Below are 22,060 nucleotides of genomic sequence, written 5' to 3' on the forward strand. Positions count from 1 at the left end.
TTCATAACTTTATTTATGGCTTAGTTATGACACTGTATAGGTTTTCGGTTTCCTCCATTTTGTGGGCGTGGCAGTGGACCGATTTTGCTCATTTTCGAAAGCAACCTCCTCAGGGTGCCAAGGAACATGTGTTCCAAGTTTCATTAAGATATCTTAATTTTTACTCAAGTTATCGCTTGCACGGACAGACGGACAGACGGACGGACAGACATCAGGATTTCAAATCTACTCGTCATCCTGATCATTTATGTATATATAACCCCATATCTAACTCTTATATTTCTTGGTGACACAAACAACCGTTATGTGAACAAAACTATGATACTCTGTGCAACAGGTTGCGAGAGTATAAATATTAAAATTCAGGTTACTCGACTTCACAATCATAAGCAAACATTTTGAAATAAAGCTTAGCTTTTATGGTGTACCTGATTTTTTTCGAACTTCAGCATCCATATTTTAATTAATTGAACCGGTAAAATATGATCATATTCAAGTAATATACAGAAAATTAAAGAATTACAGCCGATAGGTCCATATTTCGGCATACTTAGTTTTCAAGTTTAGTGGCATTTAGTTTGAACATACTATCCGCTTTATGAAGAATATATTGTCAGTGAAATCTTGCACCACATTTTCTTACCAACGGTATTACGAATTCGGTAATTCTCACATTTGTCTCATTGCCGATTTCTGCGAAGTGTTCTGTAGGCTGAATGTGTTCTGGTAAACTAGTTTGAAATCTGACTCTCGAGCAAACTCTCTATATGTATATATAAAAAAATACTATAAACACCATTTATATCAAATTAATAAGATGACATTTTAGAATAATAATTGGAGCATATTAAGTAAGGTTCATAGTATTCATCAGTGAACTGGTTTGCATTTACATAACACTTTGGAGATAAATATATATATTTTTTTTTTTCATACAAAATAATGCATACTGTATGCATTAAAAGGCACAATTTGAAAGATAAATAACGCTCGTGAGATTTTTATTAATTTTTTTTATGCAATTTACTTAGCACAACAAGTGTACATTCATACACAGATATGTACAGGTATGTAGGTTAATAGTAACTACACATGACACTTGTAGAAAGTTAATTGACTGTCAACAATCAGCTAATTACCGGTTATGAGTAATCAGCATGTTTAAAAAGTAGTCCACGAAAAAGAAGCATAAGGAGGTGTTGTGACAATTTTCAAGGTCAAAGCTTGTTTATATAACATTTAACTATTTTCAACTACTGAGATCCACTGATTGGCGACTTATTTATATTTCAATAAATATTAACGAACTAGTGTATGGAAATAATTATACATAAAGGATTATTGTTTGTAACTATAAAATATAAGCGTAGAAATGAAGTTCACCATCAATATTCAATATATTTAGAATGGCGTCGTTTCAAATTTAAATTTCAAATACATATTTAAAACTATGTAACGATTTTGTAGTCAATATCTTTGGTTTCACCATTTATTTATTTTAGAATTAAATTGCAACTGTTTAAAATTAGATCTATAATATATAATATATCAAACGCGGGAACTTATTATCTTCCCAGAACTGTCCTTTCAACATTTTTTAAAGCTCAATAAAATGAGGACAAGAATGTTTAAAAGAATTCCATTATTGTTTCTAAAAATATTTACTCAAGAACTTCTAGACGATATTTACAAAAAGTTCGTTAATTGTAAAGCTGCTAAAAATATTGAAATATTAAAAATAAAAAAATTATTGAACATATTATTACATATTTACATCATTTGTACTTTATTTAAAGTTGTGTTATACCTACTTAATGAAAAAAATCATATTTACATAATTTACGCTGCAAAAAAAAATAGTTTTCCGGTGATGCCGTCTTAAATATGTATACAATTTAAATAGAAATTTAAAATATGTACAAGTGAAAACAAAATTATATTTCGAATACTTTAAAATTATTTTTACAGCCCGAACGTGTGTACCGACAAAGAAGAAGACGTAACTACAGTCGATTCGAAAGCTAGTGGAACTGAAGAGATTGCACCCGGTGTCTCAGAGAGCGTTGATGTGAGACCCAACATATTTGGACAGTTCCATATTAGCCTTAATTCATGTGTTGAGAAGCCGAATAAACATGTATGCACTCGTGTGTAAGTATTCAAAATATTTACTTAACGTATCTATTCGTAAGGCAGTACAAAAAGTAAAACAAAAAACTCTAGCGTCACAAGCTTAACTCTGTTTAGTGCTGTAAGCGTGTTTCTATTTATTAAAAAAAACACCCTTTTCTTCATATTGCTTCTTCTCTATATATATTAGAGTTAACCAAAATGGCAAAAAGAAGACCATCACGATCACACGTCAGTGCTGTCATGGTTATGGACGTCCACGTAATGCTGACTTCGCAACACCATGCGAAAAAATGGAAATCAAAGGCATCGATGCAACAGCAGCCGATATGGGAGCTAAAGAGTTCGTGGCAACAGCGAAGAATGTAGGCATCGGCGAAGTCTTGAGCAACAAAAACGTGACCATCTTCATGCCTGTGGATGCGGCATTCAATAATTACATTGATCAATTGCAAAGCGAAAATGTAAGTGAAGAGCAAAAATAATAAGGCAATGGTTTACTAATATCTTATTCATGTTTTTCTTGAAAAATTTAGAACGCTGTTGAGCCCAAGGGTGATGCCGCAATGAAGAACTTATACAAACGCCACATTGTTGATGGTGAAGTCAGTTTATATGATCTCAAAAACGACCAGTTGCTGAAGACTCAAGAACCCGAGCAGTCCATACGCATTAATGCCTTTGAAGTGCCATTGGCTTTGGGCGGTGAACCCTACCGCTTTACCGCCAATTGCATACCAATTGAAAAGCATGATAAACTATCGGAACAGGGTTTGATACACACCTTGGGTGGTGTTATGAAGCCAGTAACAAAGAATGTCATGGATTTGATTCGCGAACGCCCCGATATGTCGATCATGCGCACTGTACTCGAAAACACCAAACTAAGCGAACTGCTGGAGGGTGAGAAACCAGTAACCATCTTTGTGCCAACCGATTATGCCTTCGAAAAAGTCGATCCACATCTACGTCGTGCACTCAAGGAGGGCAAAGGCTGTGGTGCTAGTAAGTATATTTTTGCGTATATTTTTACAACTATTTTTTGCTAACAAATCGTTTCACTTTTGTAGATATTTTGAAAAATCACATACTCGATCTGACCTTCTGCTCCGTTGCCTCTATACCTGGTGCCAAGACAACCGCCTACAACTTGCTCGGTGAAGCGATGCGTTTCAATCGCACCGAATCGACCGTTGGCAAGTCAGAGGTCGCCGATTTAGTCGGTGAACAGCCGGTAGTGATCAATAACATTGCGAAAATCACTGAAGCGGACATAATGGGCACAAATGGCGTGTTGCACGTAATTGATACTATCCTACCAACCGAATCGGCATTGCCGCTATCGACACTGATGCAAGAAAAGAATGTCACTATCTTCAAGCGACTACTTGAGGCAGCTGGCTTGGTTGACAAATACGATGACATGGATAATGTGACTGTATTCGCGCCAACTGACAAGGCATTACAAGCCACCAAGTGGGCACAGATTTTGGAAGAGTCACCAGATTCGTTGCGCAATAATGCCGAATTGGTTGAATTCCTTAACTATCATTTTGCCCAGCCGATGACAAAGACCTGTGACTTGTCCGATTCCATTTTACCGACTATTGCCGGTCCGGAAGTGCGCATCAATCTCTACTCCACACATTCGCTCTTCTCCAATGTTATGAATCGTGCCACGGTCAATTGCGCTCGTCTCGTGCATTTCGATGATGAAAGCTGTGGCTCTGTGTTGCATCAAGTGGATAAACCGCTAGTGGCACCAAAAATGGTAAGCGGTGCAATAACATCGCCATATTCCACAAATAAACCTCTAACTTGCAAAACATTTTCTTTTTTTGCAGAATCTATTGCAACTCTTGGAGTCCAATCCCATGTATAGCAAATTCCTCGAATTGGTGCGTGCCGCTAATCTCACTAGCATCTTATCGAATGTCAGCGACAGCTACACTTTGCTCGTGCCCAAGAATGATGTATTCGAAGAAGTCGCCGACTGGGAAACGACACTTACAAAAGATAAAGCCGAATTGGAGAATCTGATCAAGACACATATTGTGAATGATGTTGTCTGCTGTGCAGGTATCATACCGACAAACTGGCCATTTGTGCGTTCGATTGAGTCGTTGAATGGCGCACACTTGCGCATTACACGCGAACGTCGTCCGAAGATCGAAAATGCTGGCGTTACCAAGTGTGATGCGATCGCCACGAATGGTATTGTGCATGAGATCAATGATATTATAGTTCCTCAAAGGCGTCAACAACAACAGCGACCACAACAACCGTTGTATCGACCTCAAGTGGACACTTTTGGCGACTTATTCTTCTAAAACACTGAAATACGCGTACACACATACGTACACTTTGTAGCGTTAGACAACAATATATACAAACATCATTGTAAGGTGTTTTTTGTTTTAGAATTGTATAGCGCTTTGAGCACTAATTATATAATAGATTTGTTGCAACAAGCCTGAAATTGCGATATTTTTTATTTGTGTATTTATTAATTTAATGAAATTTCTCTATAATCTGATATACATTCGAATATACATATACATACATATATACAATACGTCTCTTTTTAAATATAAATTATACGAATGCGTATTAAAGCGTGAATAACGGTCTTCACGAAATATATACATATTTAAATAAAAAAACTCATACGTAGTTTTGCTTTTGCTTTATTTAATAATGCAGGTGAAAAGTAACTATTCGAGTAAAAATTTTCGAAAAAGTGTTTATAATATTCAAAATTTACATAAAAGCGAAAACTTTGAGCAATTATATATGACTAAAGTAAAAATCAAAATTTTGAAAGAAAATAATTATAAGAAAGGTAAAATTATAAATTCTATAACCAACAGTTTTCTCGAGCTGACTTCAAGTCATATAATTTTCAATATATTATTCAAAAATATAGCCAAAAGATCGCAAATAAATAGCCTCTATCGTTACCTTAGAGAACTAAATATAATTCGAATACCTTCAACGATTCATAACATTTAATCCAGTCGTTCTCAAGTTATTATTCTCAAAATGGAGTTGGCCATTTTCCTATTTTAATATTTCGATAAAACAGTATTTTTGGGGAGACAAACACCTTTCGTTAAATATTACAGCAAATCTGATAGAACAATCTCTAGTCAATGAGTACTTTACTGAATTTCGTCGTTAGCAAACTAGGACAAATGATGCACAGTGTTCACAGAGGCTACAAGAGGCAATAACATCAGTAAACATCGCGAAAAGTTTTAAAATTGTATTGAGTGACTGTAAAATCAAATTAAGAGAGTTAGTTAAAATCATTGGCTTCTAAAAGGCATTCGAAGGTAGTATCAACGTCTTGGCTCATTCAGCCTGTGATATGACCGTGGTCCCAGCGACAATTTCCTCTTTCCCACACTCAAAAAATGTCGTACAGGAAAAATGTTGCTCTCAAATGAAGAGGTCAGGATAAAAATAAATACTTATTTTGAAATACTGAAGCAGAATTTCAAGCCAAAAACCTACGACTTGGTTAAAAAACCAAAATTTTGTTCTTAAAATCTATTTACAATCATGACATATTTTAATATAGATTCTAAATCACTTAATCTCAATTTGTGGAAACATAAGGAAGTAAAGATCTATTATCTATAATCATAAATAGATAACAAATAAAGAAGTGCTAAGTTCGAGTGTAGCCAAATCTTACAAGTATATAGGTATACTATCGCAATGTGTAATAAGAAAAATGTGTAAAAAAAAAAAAATTCGAAAAATTAGTCTGAAGTAGGGATAAAGGAATGGAATTCCGACTTTATTTAGCATGTATAATATTTGAGTGTATATAAAAATTGTACCAACATATTGATCGAAAAGTGAGTCAATCTTCAGAATAACAGTTTTAAGAGATCATACATTTAAGGAACTCATGCTATCCTTAAGACTCGCCATTAAATTATGTATTATGTAGCTCTATAACTATTTTTCGTAAAATAGCGATTTTTTTTTTAATTTTTTCCTGTAAAAATACAAAGTAAATTGTTTGTAAAGACATGTTGCAATAATAACAAAAAGTCATCTGAAGCTAAAGTTAAAATTTCAAACCGATACCATCGCCACGCAATTTGAAAAATGCAGGCTGACCCGAACCCTTCGACACTACAGCGAAATGAACAGAGTGAAGGATTTTTTGTCCTACCAATTGAATAATGTTTTTTAATGTTTTTTTTTGTTTAAGTACAAAATATATCCTATACTAGCCTTTCAAATATAATTTTTCTCTTTGATTATCCCTACTAATATTATAAATGCGAATGTAAGTTTGTTTGTTACGCTTTCACGCAAAAACTACTGAACCGATCATCATGAAACTTTGTACATATACTCTTGAAGGTACTAGAAGCAACATAGGGTACTTTATATTAATAAAAAATTTTTTAGGAAAGATAAAACAATTGTTTGTCAACAAATTTATTTTTTCCTCGACGAGACAATATGGATGATTTTGAGAATGAAATTGCACGAGAGCTAGATTATGATTTCATAGCACTGCGACATCAAGTGACAGAATTAGTTCCTCAATTACTTCCAGAGCAAAATCATGTTTTCTATCAAGTTTTACGTAAAATAGACTCCGGTAGTGGTGGACTCTTCTTTCTCGATGCACCAGGAGAAACTGGAAAAACGTTTTTACTAAACTTATTATTAATGTCCGTCAGAAAAGACCAAAAAATAGCAGTTGCCGTAGCTTCGTCAGGTATTGCCGCGACGCTATTAAACGGCGGTCGTACGCACATTCCGTTTTAAAATTACCATTGAATTTGGCACAGGAAGATTCGCCAATCTGTAATTTTAGTAAAAATAGTTCACGAGGTAGAATGCTGCGAGAATGCAAGCTTTTAGTGTGGGATGAAAGTACAATGTCTCACAAAAAGGCTATAGAAGCTTTAAACCGGACCCTCCAGGACTTGCAAGATAGTACAGATATAATGGGAGGCATGGTGGTTTTATTGGCTGGTGATTTCCGTCAAACCCTCCCAGTGATTCAGAGGGGGACACCAGCAGATGAAATTCAAGCGTGCATTAAATCGTCAAGCTTATGGTCGACAGTTAAAAAACTCCGCCTGTAAACGAATATGAGGGTGCATTTTCATAATGACGTGGATTCAGGACTTTACGCAGAAATGTTGTTGAAAATTGGTGATGGTTGTTTAGACGTTGACGCTGAAGGCTACATATCACTGTCAAGAGAATTTTGTAATTTAGTAAAAAGTGATGTGGATCTCATTGCTAATGTTTTTAAGGAATTAAAACAAAATTTGTGTAGTGATCAGTGGTTGTGTGCAAGAGCAATATTAGCACCAAGAAATGAAATTGTTAATAGGATCAACAATGACATTTTAAACGAGGTTCAGGGAGAAATGAAGGAAAATTTGTCAATGGATACAATTATGGATACGGAACTAAGTACTTCACATCCTGTGGAGTTTTTAAATTCACTTGAACTATCGGGTGTACCGTCACATAAACTTCAATTGAAACTAAATGTACCAGTAATGCTTATGCGAAATCTAGATGCTCCTAGGCTATGTAATGGAACAAAGCTTCGGATAACAAAATTGGGACAAAACATACTTGGTGCTACTATTTTAACAGGTGTCGGTAAAGGAAATAGTGTTATAATACCTCGGATACCAATTATTCCCACTGACTTTCCATTCCAATTTAAAAGGATTCAGTTTCCCGTCAAGCTTAGCTTTGCTGTTACTATAAACAAGGCACAAGGACAAACATTACAGGTATCAGGAGTGCATTTAGAAAACCCATGCTTCTCTCATGGTCAGCTTTATGTAGCCTGTTCACGTGTATCTAATGCCAGGAATTTACACATATTTGCACGCGACAGGAAAACTTATAACATTGTCTACAAAAATATCTTAAATTAATACTTTGTATTTTATTTTTTTAAATTGTTAGAATTCAGAATTATTTATTTGTGTGACGGTGAAATATATTTTAACATTTGTTGTTGCATTTCAATAGGCATATATTAAAGTGTTGAAACTTCTGTCTGTAGTAATTTTTAAAAATTGTTGATCTCAGCCAAACAATCAAATTTAGTTATCAAATTGACTCATTTCTATTATTATACCCTTACCCTTTATCTCCCATACTTATGACTTACGTAATGACTCCACTGCAGGCGAAGCCGCGGGTAAAAAGCTAGTATTATATATATAAATATATAATTCTCTTAGGTTCACACTTGAGTGTTCTTTCTTTAATTTGTAGTAAATTAGAAACGATAATGTGTCACAATATAATTACTTGATACAGTATATATGTATATATTCTTAGATTTTATATGCACATGAGTATGTGTTATCAAAATACCACGTAGGGGGGACGACTGCTATATTATCAACATATTTTTATAGTCAACGCTCAATTGAACGCTCACCGGCCTATTCTCAATTTACATAAGTGGTAGTGAGAGTGAACTGAAAAAAGAGCCGTATGTACTCTTACCCAGTTTAGCAAACATATGCAAATATATGGTAAGTATATACACTCCTTCATACGAAAACACCTAGTACATATGATATTTAAGGCTTTGAAACAATTATTCTCAGTCCACCGGCACTTTGAGTCGCATAAAGACGCGAAAATTATTAAATTGCAAATTGTATACGTAAATTCTAGTTTTTCAAGTTTCAAGTTTTTTGTTGTTTGGTTTTAGTAAAAGCGTTTAATTGAACAATGTCCACACTTCCCGCAACCTTTATTAAAGATTTCCACGATGAAGAGCTCTGCAAGCGAATGGAATATCGCAAATTCGGTCTCACCGGATTACAGGTGTCCAAAGTGGCTTTGGGCACTGGTACTTTGAGTGATTTCTATGGGTTAGTAGATTTTATATTCATTTATGCACCTAATTGGTATTTTTCCACTAATCTTCATCACATGAGTACTGATAAGCATATGCTGTGAGGTGAGCACTTGCTTGCGTGCTCTTCAAAATTAAAAAAACACTTCAATTGTATTTATTTATTTATGAACATTTTTTAATATTCTTATGCGCCGGCAGTGATCTTGATGTGGATGAAGCGATAAAGACCATACATTCAGCCATCAAGTCAGGTATTAATTATATTGACACCGCTCCATATTATGGACAAGGACGTTCGGAGGAGGTATTGGGCATGGCTTTGAAAGATATGCCCAGGGAGGCATATTATATTGCTACAAAAGTTGGACGTTATGAAAAAACGTATGATAAAATGATCGACTTTTCGGCTAAAAAGACCAGAGAGAGTGTGGAGAAGAGTTTACGGTTGCTTGGTCTCGATTATGTTGACATCATACAGGTATGTATGTATATGTACCGGTATTATACGAGTACAAACAGTGCAAGAAAAAGTACTCACAAATTTCATATGAATGAATTGAGATCTTAACCACGAACACAAACCATAGGTCATTGTGGTCCTTTTAACCCATCAGATCAGGGTTTCGACATAACCCCGGAAAAATATTATGGCGGACAGGTTTTGTAAAAATTCATCGGATCCGCATGAAACTCAATATTCGGGGTCAAGGATTACGATCCGGTGTCGGTTTTTCAAAATATAATATAACGATCCATTACAGCGGACCCTTTTTTGAAAAAAATCATCGGAATCGCTTGATGATTACGAAATTCAAATAGAATATCAAACTGATCTGATGGGGTTAAATGGACTTCGAATTCGGATTCAGCGACTCGAAAAAAAAATACGGTAGACATAGCAAGATCCCTCATCTTATAAAACGACTTTATGTTACATTTACTTACTATGTTCATATACTTATATACAATTTCAGATCCATGACATCGAATTCGCTAAAGACCTTGACATTGTGATTAACGAATGCCTGCCGGAATTGGAGAAAATCGTAAAAGAAGGAAAAGCTAGATTTATTGGCGTAACCGCATATCCGTTGTCACGTTTAAAGGAATGTATTGAGCGGGCGCCCGGTAGATTTAATGTAAGTAATTATATACAGTCACATTTTCCAAAGTCATCGATTACTTTCACATGCATTATAATTTTCTCGCACCCACAGTCGGTATTGGCTTATGCGCGCTATACCCTACTGGATGACTCGCTCAAGTCGTATTTGGACTTCTTCCAGCAACAGAATTTGGGCATAGTGTGCGCTTCCGGTCATGCACTTGGCCTTCTGACCAACGCTGGACCGCAGGTATGGCATCCAGCCGGTGAGGAAGTAAAAGATATATGCCGGAAGGCTGCAAGTATTTGCAAGGAGGCTAATGTTGAACTCGGTAAGTTAGCCATGTACTACTTTATGCAGTTGGACGATGCAAGCACTTTCCTAACCGGTATGCAGACACGCAAACTATTGGATATCAATCTGTCGGCATACTATAATGGATTGACCAAAAAGGAGCAGGAAGTCTTACAACTATTACGCGAAACGTAAGTATCTACACACAGATGTATGTAACTAGTTGAATGTGCATTACACAGATAACATGTACCCATTAGTGTGCATAGTGACCGAAACAGGTAACTAGTATGACCAAAGTTGTTGACTGTTGCTGTTGTTGTACATTTTAGTAGTATTTCTACCAAAGTGGCCGGTTGATCTGGTGGCCCGCTGTTGTACACAATTGACGCTTGCAATTGTCAAGTTTTTCCTATTTTTAAAGTCGGATATAAAATAGTGCAACTCGGATATGAAATAAATACCGTTAGTTATGGCTTGTGGCATTTCTTTTGCGGAGATTATATTATGTAAGTGCTATGTGTGTGTTTGTAGGTATGCAGTGGGTATCAAATTGATCTCGTTGAAGTATTTAATAGCTACTAACTTGTTTGCAAATGTCTTATTAAAATAATTTTTCGCACGAACAGTCTTCATGTTCATGGCCGTAAAACAATTGTCTATCTAGTTAATTGGTGAATTGGATAGCGATTAAAAATATGCCTACTTTTTCATGTATATACTTTACGAATATTTATATACAAAAGTACATAACGTTAAACTGACAGTTATAATGGGTTAGCCCACACCATAGTGCAGAAGACGAATCAATGATAGACCAATATAAAGATGAATTGATCTACGAGAAGGAATTCGCCACTGAAGCACAAATTCCATTTTTTCCGTTGTCGAGTTACACCCATTCAGACGATAAAATGGCTTTCGAAAAACTATTTTTTTAAGAACATGAGACGTGCACTATTCAATGGGTTGACATCCTTTGGTCTAATCAAGAGATAGCCCCAAATAAAAAACAATTTTTCCTATAGCCAAACTAGCCTTAACCATAGTACTATCCAAGCTTAATGATATTTCATCCCATTTACCGGTTATTGGCCTCAAAGTGATGCCATCTTTAATTTTTCAGGAAAAACACCGTTTATATAAAGCAATGGATTGATAAGTGTTACGGGAATTTTGCCATAGTATTTTCAACGGTCAAGTACTGTTTTGCTGAATTTCGTTTTAACCGTCCTAATGCAATTGCTTGAAGTACGATCCTGAAAAAGTTTAAGTCAGTATTTTTTAGAAATGCCATAGAATCATTTTTCCAAACTACTTCAAACAAGGTAAAGCAATACATAAACAATAATACCGTGAGTTATTGAATCGAATTGCATTGATATCAAAGTAAGGCCAAAGTGTTGTGCCAATGACTCTTCAGCCCATGGCGTAGAAAGGTTTTTATTAACTAACATTTTCAATGTTCCAAATTCTACTTTTTTGAACAGTTACTTACTCGAGATATCAGAGGTATGGCTATATATGAATTTCCATTATTTCAAACTTATTTATTGTCACTTTATTGCTTTATTACTTGATCATCTAAATAATTGATTTATTCAAAATAACATCTTTAGAAACATTGGGAATTCATTCAACTGATTACTTGTACCTCTTAACTGACCTAATTCTATCTACGCCACTGGTAGAGATGCCCTAAAACATGTATTCGTGTCTTAATTAACCGTTACTTATGTAGTAATCAACTCAATGCTCATTTCAATAAAACTAGTTCAAGTAGTATCAGGATTACATAAAGCTTTAGCGATTTTATAAAGTATTAATTTTCGAAACTGATACGTAATGGTATGCTCCAGATCAATCAAAATAATTTTGTATTTTATTTATTTATTTAATATATAAAAAACATTTAGATTATACATATAATTGCTTAAAATTTGAAGAATCAATTTAAAAAAAATGTAAGAAATTGTGCTAGGAGATTTCAAAAATCGCTTTAACGGTATTGAAAGATAATATCCTGATAGTTTCTTTTGATAAATTTCGGATATAAGTAGAATATGAGCTGTTGAAATATTGAACAATTTTTTACAGTATAATATAACGATAATTTTATTACGAATGATTAGTTGATGATATTTTGTTGATTTATAAAATGTAATTGTGAAAACTTATATTTCTATATTACGTTCATGATTTCATTAATAGCGTTTTCACAAAATCACTCAACTGGGAAGGACTCGAATTGGAAACTTATTGGGCCGCAATGAAAACTAAAAAAGAATAAGTAAGCACACGGAAGCGAGTATATATGTACATAATTGAAATGTTTTTATAACTGCCTAAATAAAAAATACGATTGGAATAACAAAATATTAATAATCTGTAATTCTTATTAAACCAAAAGTAAGACAATGCTATAAATAAGATGGGAACAGAACGTGGAATCTATATCTGTACCTAACAAATAAATCACATTTATATCAGTTGTTAAAATACATACTGGGATAAATGTATGTACATATTTCATAAACTACTTAAGCTCTCTCAAAAATCATGACCTTACATACAGCAAAGGAATATGTGTACATATTTACTAGAAATGAAAGTTCAATGTTCAACAGGACGTATAAGCAATATTTAGTAGAACATTTGAAGGTAGACATCCAGAGATAGTCAAAATTATTTACACATCGAACATGTTTTACAAATTCCATAGAGAAAGCTTTTTCCTGTATTTGTTGTTGTTTCAATGGAACAAATTGCTATGTTGTTGAAAACATTGATCAATTCCTAATCGAAAGGTTTCAGCTTTTTCCTGTATTTGTTGTTGTTTCAATGGAACAAATTGCTATGTTGTTGAAAACATTGATCAATTCCTAATCGAAAGGTTTCAGTTTGGTAAGAATAGCTGGACATATGACAGAGAACGAAGCGAATGAACTGATGACGCGCAGTAGTCAAAAGTATTTACACACCGTGATTTGGCCTTTATCATTGGATTTGGTGTGAGCAAGAGTATCTATTGCATTCATAACAACATAGTCTTAAAACATAAAAATTCCTAAATAAAATGACGAAACAAAGGAATTAACGATTATAACTAGATCGAAGACTTTTACTTATTTATGAAAAAGTTTTCCTTGCTTCAGTTTAGAGATTTGGTACTAAGTTAGGGGTACTTAATCAATCCGGATATACCATAATTCAAATGACATTGTACTGATCAATCGGCCTTTTCCAACTATTGACATGGTTTTACAACACGACAATGCTCCCTATCATGAAGGATCATGAAAATGTTTGGATTTTCGTTAACTATCAGAAAACAATTGATATAATGACCGGATAGCAGGCTGTTATAGATCCCAAAGGCGATATAACTAATTAAGAATTTAGCCCCTTAGAATAGTGAATGTGACTACCTCGGTATGTATGTGTATATGTAGAATACTTAATTTGGTTAAATATTTAAAAAAAAAAAAACGTTATTATGTATGCATGTATAATAATTTTTTTTATAAAAGTCGTGCCATTAAAATCAATTATAATTTCAAAGTAGGGAGCAAGGGACTACCAGAGTAGCTAGCACATTGTGTAAAACATTTACGATTTTAATAATATTTTTATTAATATTTACGTACATACATGCTAATTTTACATCGATCGAGCCAAAATTAATGAACCGGCAATGATCGCTTTTTCCTACGCCAGCGACCTATATGCTCGTATGTATTACGTAGTTGTTCAATTACAGTTTATTTACACTCCATCCACTCCATTGCATATGCATGACAGTTAATAAACCCGTGCATAAAAGCATTACACACATAAATCGGAAATAAGATTTAATTACTTAATAGGTATTTAATGCCGACACGAAGAAGTGGTAAAAGTGGGCACTACAAATAGCCGTTGCTGCAGATACAAGTATGTATGTACGTGGAACAGTTTTGTACCGTGTTGTACCAACGCACGCGAACGCAATGATTTTAGTAGCGATTTGCACGAATTTTAGCTAATACGAAAGAAATGTGGGCAAAAAAAGTGTACAACTACAAGAAAATACTTGCAGCAGAAAAGATACATAAAAACTTCCATGCAAATATGTATTTATGTATGTACACAAATGCACTCGCCTCCATAGCAAATTCAGAGTTTATTAACATGGCGTCGGATTACCACTAGTTGCAGCGGAACATCGCAGATTGAAATGATCGGAATGGTTGAATGTTTGAATGTTTGAAGTAAAACGAAACGGATGGATTTTGTTGAAATTAATTCACTGTATTTCTGTACACAGTGGTACAGATGTTTGTTTGCCGTGAAATGCGGAAAGAGATTTTTCTTCTTTTAATTTTAATTTTCCACTTTTTGCTACGTCTGCTTCGTAGTGACTTTTCCGACTTAATGAACGCTCTTTGGTTTTATCCATCACGCTTTTCTTATTGTAGCAAGCTTTAGTAGTTTAGTCTATGCATAAATAAACAAGGCGCAAAGATTGGATTTTGACGTATATTGGCTCTTTGTAACCAACACGATTGTGTGAGAAAATTAACACAACATAAAAAAACATTAATTAGATTGTCTCAATAATGCGAAGAAGCGGGAAGATGGAAGTCAATTAACGGAAATAAAGTGGTCTGTTAAGAAATAATAATTTGTAAATCGGTTATATATTAAACAAATTTTTGGCAGTCATTTAATACGCCCATGACAATAGTTTCAGCATGAAACTGAAGAATTTGTTACTTTGATTTTGAAAACGTAAATTTTTTTTTCAAAAAAGAATACATAATCTAGATTTCACGAAAATCGGAGATTTGTAGAAGGTTTTTCATGTGGTAAGAGATCGTTCGGTAACATAGAGAAGTCAGTCATGAAAGCGCGATAATCAATGAAATGAAATTAGCACATAACTTAAATAAGGCAATATTTCATGAAACAATTTCTTATATTTTCAGCTCGTTAACTCCCTTAAGATTTGGAAAGGTAAACATTAACTTGTCTGATTAAACTGTAGCTATTTTACTTTACTCGAAATGCGTTAAAATAAAATTTTTTTACGTATTTCTTGTTATCACAAATATATTAATTTTTTTTAAACAAGTTTTTAATTTTTTTAATTAACTGATTAAATAATTTATTTTATATGTTTGTATAAATGCATATCTTATTATTATATCTTTCTTGCTTAACTGCCGTTATTTTTAGAAATTTGCAATATATACACAGTGCATAAGTAATTGCGAAATATGTGCGCATGCGCTTCTGTTTTTAGCACAACAGGGTTAAATAAGCGTAATGTAATGTATAACTGTGCACCTATATATGTATGTGCATTTCAAATGTAAACAAACTGATTTTACAATTAAGCAATAGACAAAATCGCGTATTTCTTAATTACTGGCAGTGCTTGCAGACAGATATATTTGGTTATTTATAGTTGTATGCATTTACAACACCGGCTATCAACAATTCATTCAATCGTTCATCCGCATTACGTCGTGTTGCAGCCAATATTTGGAAGCAGGTCTACTATCACCGCTCTTATTTTTTCCACACTAGCCACGAAGAGTTCGCCTATGCAACATAACCATTTATATCCCCTGGAGCATAGCACCTTCTTGACTTTTCTCTTTCCTTCTTTCTCTTTTACACGCACATACACATGTTGTCAGCGTGGAAAAAATCATACTGCCGCTGACACCTGTCCACCGCTGGCGTAACGCTTGTGGTTAAGTCATCACTCGTGCAACCGCCGAACATTACCACCGCCAGTCAGCGCTGGCTTTTATATTCTCCATGACCGGCGTGCTTGTCTTCAGTCGTTACTTTTGCATTTAAGCGCATAGTCCATAGTCACGGGAAACAAAATCATCGAAAATCATTGTCGGCAACAAGTTTTTGGTTAAATTGTGAATTTGTGTAGTTCTCCGTTAAAAAAAATTGATATTCATAAAATAAAATAATAAACAATTTTTACTAAAATGCGCGCTATATTCCTTACAATCAGCATCCTCCTTTTGGTGTGGAATGTATCTAGTGATGATAAAAAGAAAGAACAAAATAATGCAGGTAATCAAAGAAATACTTAATATTTCTTTTTTGGAAGTACTTACCGCAGATAAAACGGGTTTAATACGTACTGAGCACGTCAACAAAACTTCTTCACCAAGAATTTAATTGCGCGAAACCGGATTTCTTTCCGCGTAAACGTCAACAAAAAGAACAAAGCAAAAGAAAGTGTCAGACTCGCGGTGCTTTTGTTGCTTTACAGTTATTTGGTAATGTGCGTGCAGTAGATGCGAAGATACTTTACCACATTTCGAAAATACTGTTAATTTTTATACTCTCGCAACATATTACACACAGAATAATAGTTTTGTTCACCTAATGGTTGTTTGTAACACCGAAAACTAAACGAGTTAGATTTAGAGTCATATGCATATACCAAAGTGATCAAGATGACGAGTAGAGTTGAAATATGGATATCTGCCTGTATCACCGTCTGTGCAAGCTTGCACTTAACTTGAGTAAATATTGAGATATCTTGATAAAACTTGGCACACAAATTCCTATGGGACCATGTGAGGCTTAGTATATATGGCAGATGGGTGAAATCGGACCACTGACAGGCCCACAAAATAACGTTAACTGAAAATCTTTAATTGGTATATTTAGAAATTTGGTACGGAGGATATGAAGGAAGGGATATAGTGGAAGGGATATAAGACTGAAATTTTTTGGAAAAGTGGGCGTGGTCCGCCTGTTAGTAAGTTTTTTGTATAAATTTCTCAAAATCTAAAGCTATATGAACCAAAGTCGCTTCACACATTTTCTAAAGTATTCCATCTACACCATGAAAATGGGTGAAATCGGATGACAATGCCCACCTCTCATACAAAAATTATCTTGAAAAAAGTGTTTTAACTCACTAACGAAAAACGTCAGAAACACTAAAATTGTGTGGAAAAGATTGTGTAGAAGGGCTAACTTTACACAAATATAGCTTATAATGTGTTATTTTAATAAAATTAAATAAGTAAAAAAAATTACGAAAGTGTAAAATGTTTGGTTACACCCGAACTTAGCCAATCCTTACTTGTTTATTTAAATTATTATCGGTGTATTACATTTAACATTTAATTACATTTGTTTAAATTATATTATTTTCTAAGGAAAAACAATACAAAATATATTAGGTAATAATAGAAATGGAAAACAACGAAATAAAGTCCATTGTAACTTTCTCCTGATCTTGTTAATTGGGAAGTTTCCGAATGATGTGAACCAAATAGAAAAAGATTTTAAGAAATTCAGCTGATATAAATGGCTAGAAAGACTACAGTGATCATCCGAATCAGGACTTACACATATATATACCATATATGCTATTCTAAATTCAAATAACACTGATTTATTACAATAAAAGATAGTACTTTCGAATATTTAATTTTTATTTCCTATTCTAAATTATATAATTTATTTTATTTTCTGTAGAAATCTGGCAGCAAGATTTAACCGACACGTTTAAAATTGAAGGTTCAGATCAGGGTATTCAAAAGGTAAATCTTAAGTGTGGTTCCAATTCCATGAACGTTATGTTGGAGACAGAGAAACCATTCACTGGCGTAATGTATACGCGTGGAAGCTTTTATAAACAAAGTGCACCCTGTTTTGTTAAGCCAAGTACACAAAGTTCACGTTCTTTGGAGATGAATTTCCAATTGGACCAGTGTCAAACCCTAAAGGATGGCGAACTCTATTCTAATATTGTTGTCATACAAAATGATCCGGAATTGATTACTCCCGGTGATTCCGCATTCTCGCTGGAATGTGATTTCCGTCAACCGCGCAGTTTGGATGTTGAAGCAAATATGCAAACTCGTGAAAGGTAATATTGAAAATTAATTATATTAAACAAAAGCTTTGCTGCAATGCTAAAAATCATCACTCGTATTTCCAAATTTCAAAATATATATGTTATGTAGACATCCGCAAAAATTGCGAGGAACCAACACGCATCAGCGACAATAGATAACCAAAAACGCTTAAATGCCAAGCAAACAAATGCAATGTATATAAGGTATACATATATATAATATATACTACTTGTGTATGATTGTGATTACAGTAAGCACACAATGCAAATGTATTTGTATTTATGCTTTTATATATAAATGTAGTTGGTGAACACATAAACATTTAATACGAATATTTCATTATACAAATTACATATTAACTCTAATGCCATTAAATCATATGCATGTATATACATAATTATTTATCCTCACATACTGATAATTGATTAACACTGAAGTAGCTGTTTTCACTATAATACCCAACATACACACAAATTTGCTTACACAGAGTTGTGCGCGGTTCCAAAATCACACTTACAAGTCCTGATCCTTCAACTGCAGAGAGTGACTCGAGCATTTCATATCAAAGTGACACAGACAGCGTTGAATACGTGCCAAGGCAACAAAGTGGAAACATAAATCAAGAAGACGTGATACATGAAGCTGAGACGGTGCGTTTGGGTACGGTAGAGGAAGTTACGTACACACTTGAGAAGGATGAGCTTTAAAGGAAATGAGTGTTCAGGATTTCCAAGCGATCTGACAACAAAAATCACTGAAAATTTACCATAAAACATGTACACAAAATAATTATACATATTTTATACACAATCATTACTTGTCCTAAGCACCAGGTGAGAGTTGCAAGTAGCTAAAATGCTTTTGATAGCAGAAAATATATGGTGTGGCTAATTTCACAAAAATATTGCCTTTGTTTCTCAAACGCTGTTTATTCATTTACTTATGCTGCTTTTCCTTTCAGTCGAAACGGACGTAACGAAACGGAGGTGGAGTCGTAAAAATCTAACCGACAACATACATATGATACTTTTTGGACAATACAATTCATTCAGTTTCCATATACTTTATAAGTTAATTTTAAAAGAAAGATGTTCAAGGTAAAGGAACTGTAAATTAATATAAATCCTGTGATATGTTTGAAGATGATTGGTCAGAATTATAATGAAATATATAATATCTTTTGTATTTATTGTGTTTTTATTTATTTTAGAGTTAAAAAGTAAATTACTGCTGTTACAGCATCGGAAAATTACACATTCCAATAATTTCAATAATATGTATATGGGAATTTCAAATTCGAAATAAAAATTCACAACGGATCCCCTTACGAATAATTACAATAAAATATGGATATTTGAACAAATACGTAATTTCCGCTTCCGTTTATATACATTTTCCATTCATTGTGAACTTAAATGTATTTATTCACATTTCAATACATCCCTGCTGCTGATTTATTTTTGAAGTGGCAACTCTTGCACATATAAATATCTTCCAAATTGTTGTTGCCTAGCCGTTGTTTTCTTGTTTTTATTTTGCACTTTTATTCTGTTATTTTCTGCTCCTGACTTATTTTGTGAATACTTGCAAGAGAGCAGTCAAGAAAATCAACAACGAAAATTAGGAAAATTGTAATTAAATTAGAGCAAAATTTAACAAACAGTAGGCATTGTTAACTATTGCGAAATACTCAGGTACAACAATTGTTTTAACAACCGGCGCTGTTGGTGAAAATGATGTATTTACCATTATTATACGTTTTAACAGGAGCTTTGAACGTTTTACTACTAAAGTAAGTGCATATTTATAGTATAACTGCGTAAATTGTGTAAGTTATAAAACTTCTTTATCGTTACCTAAACTTTATAGCGATTATTTTTATGCATACGTATAATCAAATGCCATTGTTTAGGTGGAGTGACACTTTGGAAGGCGAATGTAGCGATGGAAAATGGCGTCGTTTCCAACATCCAGTGGTTCAAACTGCACTCATGTTCTTAGGGCAATTTCTTTGCTTCGTCTTTTACAAAGCTGCATTTTTCTTCCTTCAGCGGCGCGGTGTAAGTTGCCAACACAAATACTTTGTGCGTGTGTATATAATCAGTAATACGATTGAGTGTTGTTGATAAGCGCCTTTGTTATTCCAGTAGATGTGATTATATTTTTACGAAAATAAATATAACATTTACGTATTTTCTAGACGGGTGCAGAGGGAGAAAATATATTGACACGAGGAGGACGTGAATTTTCACCGCTTCAATTGTTTCTACCAGCTGCATTGGATGTAATGGCTTCTGTTATACTATTAACAGGTCTCTATTTAACATATGTATCCAGCTTTCAAATGCTAAGGGGTGAGTAATTTATAATAAAGATTAAATCACCAATTATGTTCAAATATATTGAATGGATAATTATATAAAAGAAACAATATGTGCATGTATTTATGTATATACACATTTCCGGAAATACCGTACACTCATGAAATCTAGTCAAATCGAATGAATTTGAGTGGAACTCACACACAAAACAATTACGTTTGAAGTTGTTACTAAATATTATTATTCTTTCTTAGTAAGTAAATGTGGTCACTTATGTAATTCCAGTTGCTGCTCTAATATTTGTTGGAATATTTGGTGTCATACATCTAAATCAAACGTTAACTGCACGTCATTGGATGGCTATGTTCACCATCAGCTGCGGTATCTTTGTAATAGTTTCTATTGATGTACAACGCGTTGGATATGACCGTATTTTATTGCCAAATTGGGATAGTAATGCAGTATTAACCGGTAATTTACTGGTACTTTTCGCACAAATTTTCCACGCAGCTAAATTTGTCTATGATGAAAAGTGCCTAAAAGGTACGGATATACCGACCATGTTGGCTACAGGTTGGCAAGGTATCTTCGGGCTATTGATCACAGTCTTGCTAGGGGTATGCCTGAATTTTTTACCCTCACCAGTGCCGCTTAACCATAACAGCCGAGGTGTTTTTGATGATTTAGGAGATATTATACCACAGCTACGCAGTAATCCCACTTTATGGGCACCCTTAATTATTTTCGTTTTCTCAAGCGCTTGTTATAATTTTGCTTCGCTAACCATTGTAAAGTATTCATCATCAGCTAATCGACTGCTGGCCGATGGCTTACGTGTTCTGCTCATTTGTTGGATGGCGTTCATGTTGGAGTGGGAATGGTTCAACCTTATAACATTAATGGGTTTCATAATATTGGAAATGGGTACGATTGCTTATAGGAATGCGATATTTATTGAGTGGTATAGATCGCTAATAGCACGTTTGATGCGTGGGAGATATGCAGACTTAAGCAATGAAACAGCCAACGACAACGTAGAGCCTGGTGTATCGACAAATCGTCCGGCAGATGCTATTTAAAAAAGCTTCAACTGATATAACGCACTGTTGTGATATGCAAATGTAAGAAAGTGAACCTTTCAAGAATTTATAGAAAAAAAAAACACGAGCTACGGGAGTGTAAAACTGACACGACTAAATATATAGTAAACTATTTTTCAATGTATTTAAAAAAAGTTTTCATCTTTTTTGCTTATTTACAAATATAAAAAATGATTAAACTATCTTATATGTGACAACCAAAAATACGATGAGACAATAATTGAAAGATCTCCAAAATCCTGAATTTGATTACATGTATGTATAAAGCTAAAAGCATGATTCATCAAAATTTATATCTATAATTTTCTATTTAGTTTCATGTAGTTATAAAAAATTGCAC

At 34.0% G+C, this 22,060-nt stretch overlaps 4 protein-coding genes across 7 annotated transcripts in view; all 4 read left to right on the top strand.

Annotated features, from left to right (window-relative positions):
• Positions 1-8,930, top strand: part of Tgfbi_5 (transforming growth factor-beta-induced protein ig-h3) — a 27,045-nt gene extending 18,115 nt beyond the window's left edge. Inside the window, exons 5-9 of the mRNA XM_011192949.3 lie at positions 1,969-2,151; positions 2,321-2,594; positions 2,667-3,135; positions 3,201-3,901; positions 3,975-8,930. Coding sequence (XP_011191251.1) covers positions 1,969-2,151; positions 2,321-2,594; positions 2,667-3,135; positions 3,201-3,901; positions 3,975-4,460 — 2,113 coding nt within the window. The 3' untranslated portion in view covers positions 4,461-8,930. The remainder of the gene's footprint in view (positions 1-1,968; positions 2,152-2,320; positions 2,595-2,666; positions 3,136-3,200; positions 3,902-3,974) is intronic.
• On the top strand, positions 8,764-12,795 carry LOC105217774 (uncharacterized). Its single transcript, XM_011192950.3, has 5 exons — positions 8,764-9,023; positions 9,209-9,488; positions 9,985-10,149; positions 10,228-10,601; positions 12,622-12,795. The coding sequence occupies exons 1-5, from the start codon at positions 8,881-8,883 to the stop codon at positions 12,698-12,700; spliced, it is 1,041 nt and encodes a 346-aa protein (XP_011191252.1). The 5' UTR covers positions 8,764-8,880; the 3' UTR covers positions 12,701-12,795.
• A 3,327-nt stretch (positions 12,796-16,122) lies between these two features.
• LOC105217775 (uncharacterized) lies at positions 16,123-19,484 on the top strand. Of its 4 annotated transcripts, none has more exons than XM_029043735.2 (4): positions 16,123-16,491; positions 17,917-18,310; positions 18,787-19,132; positions 19,261-19,484. In XM_029043735.2, the coding sequence occupies exons 1-3, from the start codon at positions 16,404-16,406 to the stop codon at positions 19,004-19,006; spliced, it is 702 nt and encodes a 233-aa protein (XP_028899568.2). In that variant the 5' UTR covers positions 16,123-16,403; the 3' UTR covers positions 19,007-19,132; positions 19,261-19,484. The 4 variants fall into 4 exon arrangements, with proteins under 4 accessions (XP_028899568.2, XP_011191254.2, XP_054081138.1 ...); XM_054225163.1 differs by lacking the exon at positions 19,261-19,484 and adding an exon at positions 18,408-18,502 and having other exon boundaries at positions 16,143-16,491; positions 18,787-18,912; XM_011192951.3 differs by lacking the exon at positions 18,787-19,132 and adding an exon at positions 18,408-18,502 and having other exon boundaries at positions 16,147-16,491.
• A 324-nt stretch (positions 19,485-19,808) lies between these two features.
• Positions 19,809-21,854, top strand: LOC105217776 (solute carrier family 35 member F6). The gene is made up of 4 exons (XM_011192953.3): positions 19,809-20,091; positions 20,212-20,359; positions 20,500-20,653; positions 20,906-21,854. Exons 1-4 carry the CDS (start codon positions 20,033-20,035, stop codon positions 21,697-21,699), a joined length of 1,155 nt encoding a protein of 384 aa, XP_011191255.2. The 5' UTR covers positions 19,809-20,032; the 3' UTR covers positions 21,700-21,854.
• The last annotated feature ends 206 nt before the right edge of the window (positions 21,855-22,060 follow it).

This window comes from Zeugodacus cucurbitae, chromosome 2 (genome assembly GCF_028554725.1).
Source record: "Zeugodacus cucurbitae isolate PBARC_wt_2022May chromosome 2, idZeuCucr1.2, whole genome shotgun sequence".
Lineage (NCBI taxonomy): Eukaryota > Metazoa > Arthropoda > Insecta > Diptera > Tephritidae > Zeugodacus > Zeugodacus cucurbitae.

Excerpts from the sequence above, each read along its gene's own strand:
- LOC105217774 (XM_011192950.3), top strand. The coding sequence starts at position 8,881 with ATGTCCACACTTCCCGCAACCTTTATTAAAGATTTCCACGATGAAGAG. Across the intron at positions 9,489-9,984 it reads ATTATGTTGACATCATACAG|ATCCATGACATCGAATTCGC; the intron begins GTATGTATGTAT and ends ATACAATTTCAG. Across the intron at positions 10,602-12,621 it reads TTACAACTATTACGCGAAAC|CGTTTTCACAAAATCACTCA; the intron begins GTAAGTATCTAC and ends TTTCATTAATAG.
- LOC105217776 (XM_011192953.3), top strand. The coding sequence starts at position 20,033 with ATGATGTATTTACCATTATTATACGTTTTAACAGGAGCTTTGAACGTT. Across the intron at positions 20,360-20,499 it reads TCTTCCTTCAGCGGCGCGGT|ACGGGTGCAGAGGGAGAAAA; the intron begins GTAAGTTGCCAA and ends CGTATTTTCTAG. Across the intron at positions 20,654-20,905 it reads CAGCTTTCAAATGCTAAGGG|TTGCTGCTCTAATATTTGTT; the intron begins GTGAGTAATTTA and ends ATGTAATTCCAG.
- LOC105217775 (XM_029043735.2), top strand. The coding sequence starts at position 16,404 with ATGCGCGCTATATTCCTTACAATCAGCATCCTCCTTTTGGTGTGGAAT. Across the intron at positions 16,492-17,916 it reads GAAAGAACAAAATAATGCAG|AAATCTGGCAGCAAGATTTA; the intron begins GTAATCAAAGAA and ends TATTTTCTGTAG. Across the intron at positions 18,311-18,786 it reads AATATGCAAACTCGTGAAAG|AGTTGTGCGCGGTTCCAAAA; the intron begins GTAATATTGAAA and ends TTGCTTACACAG.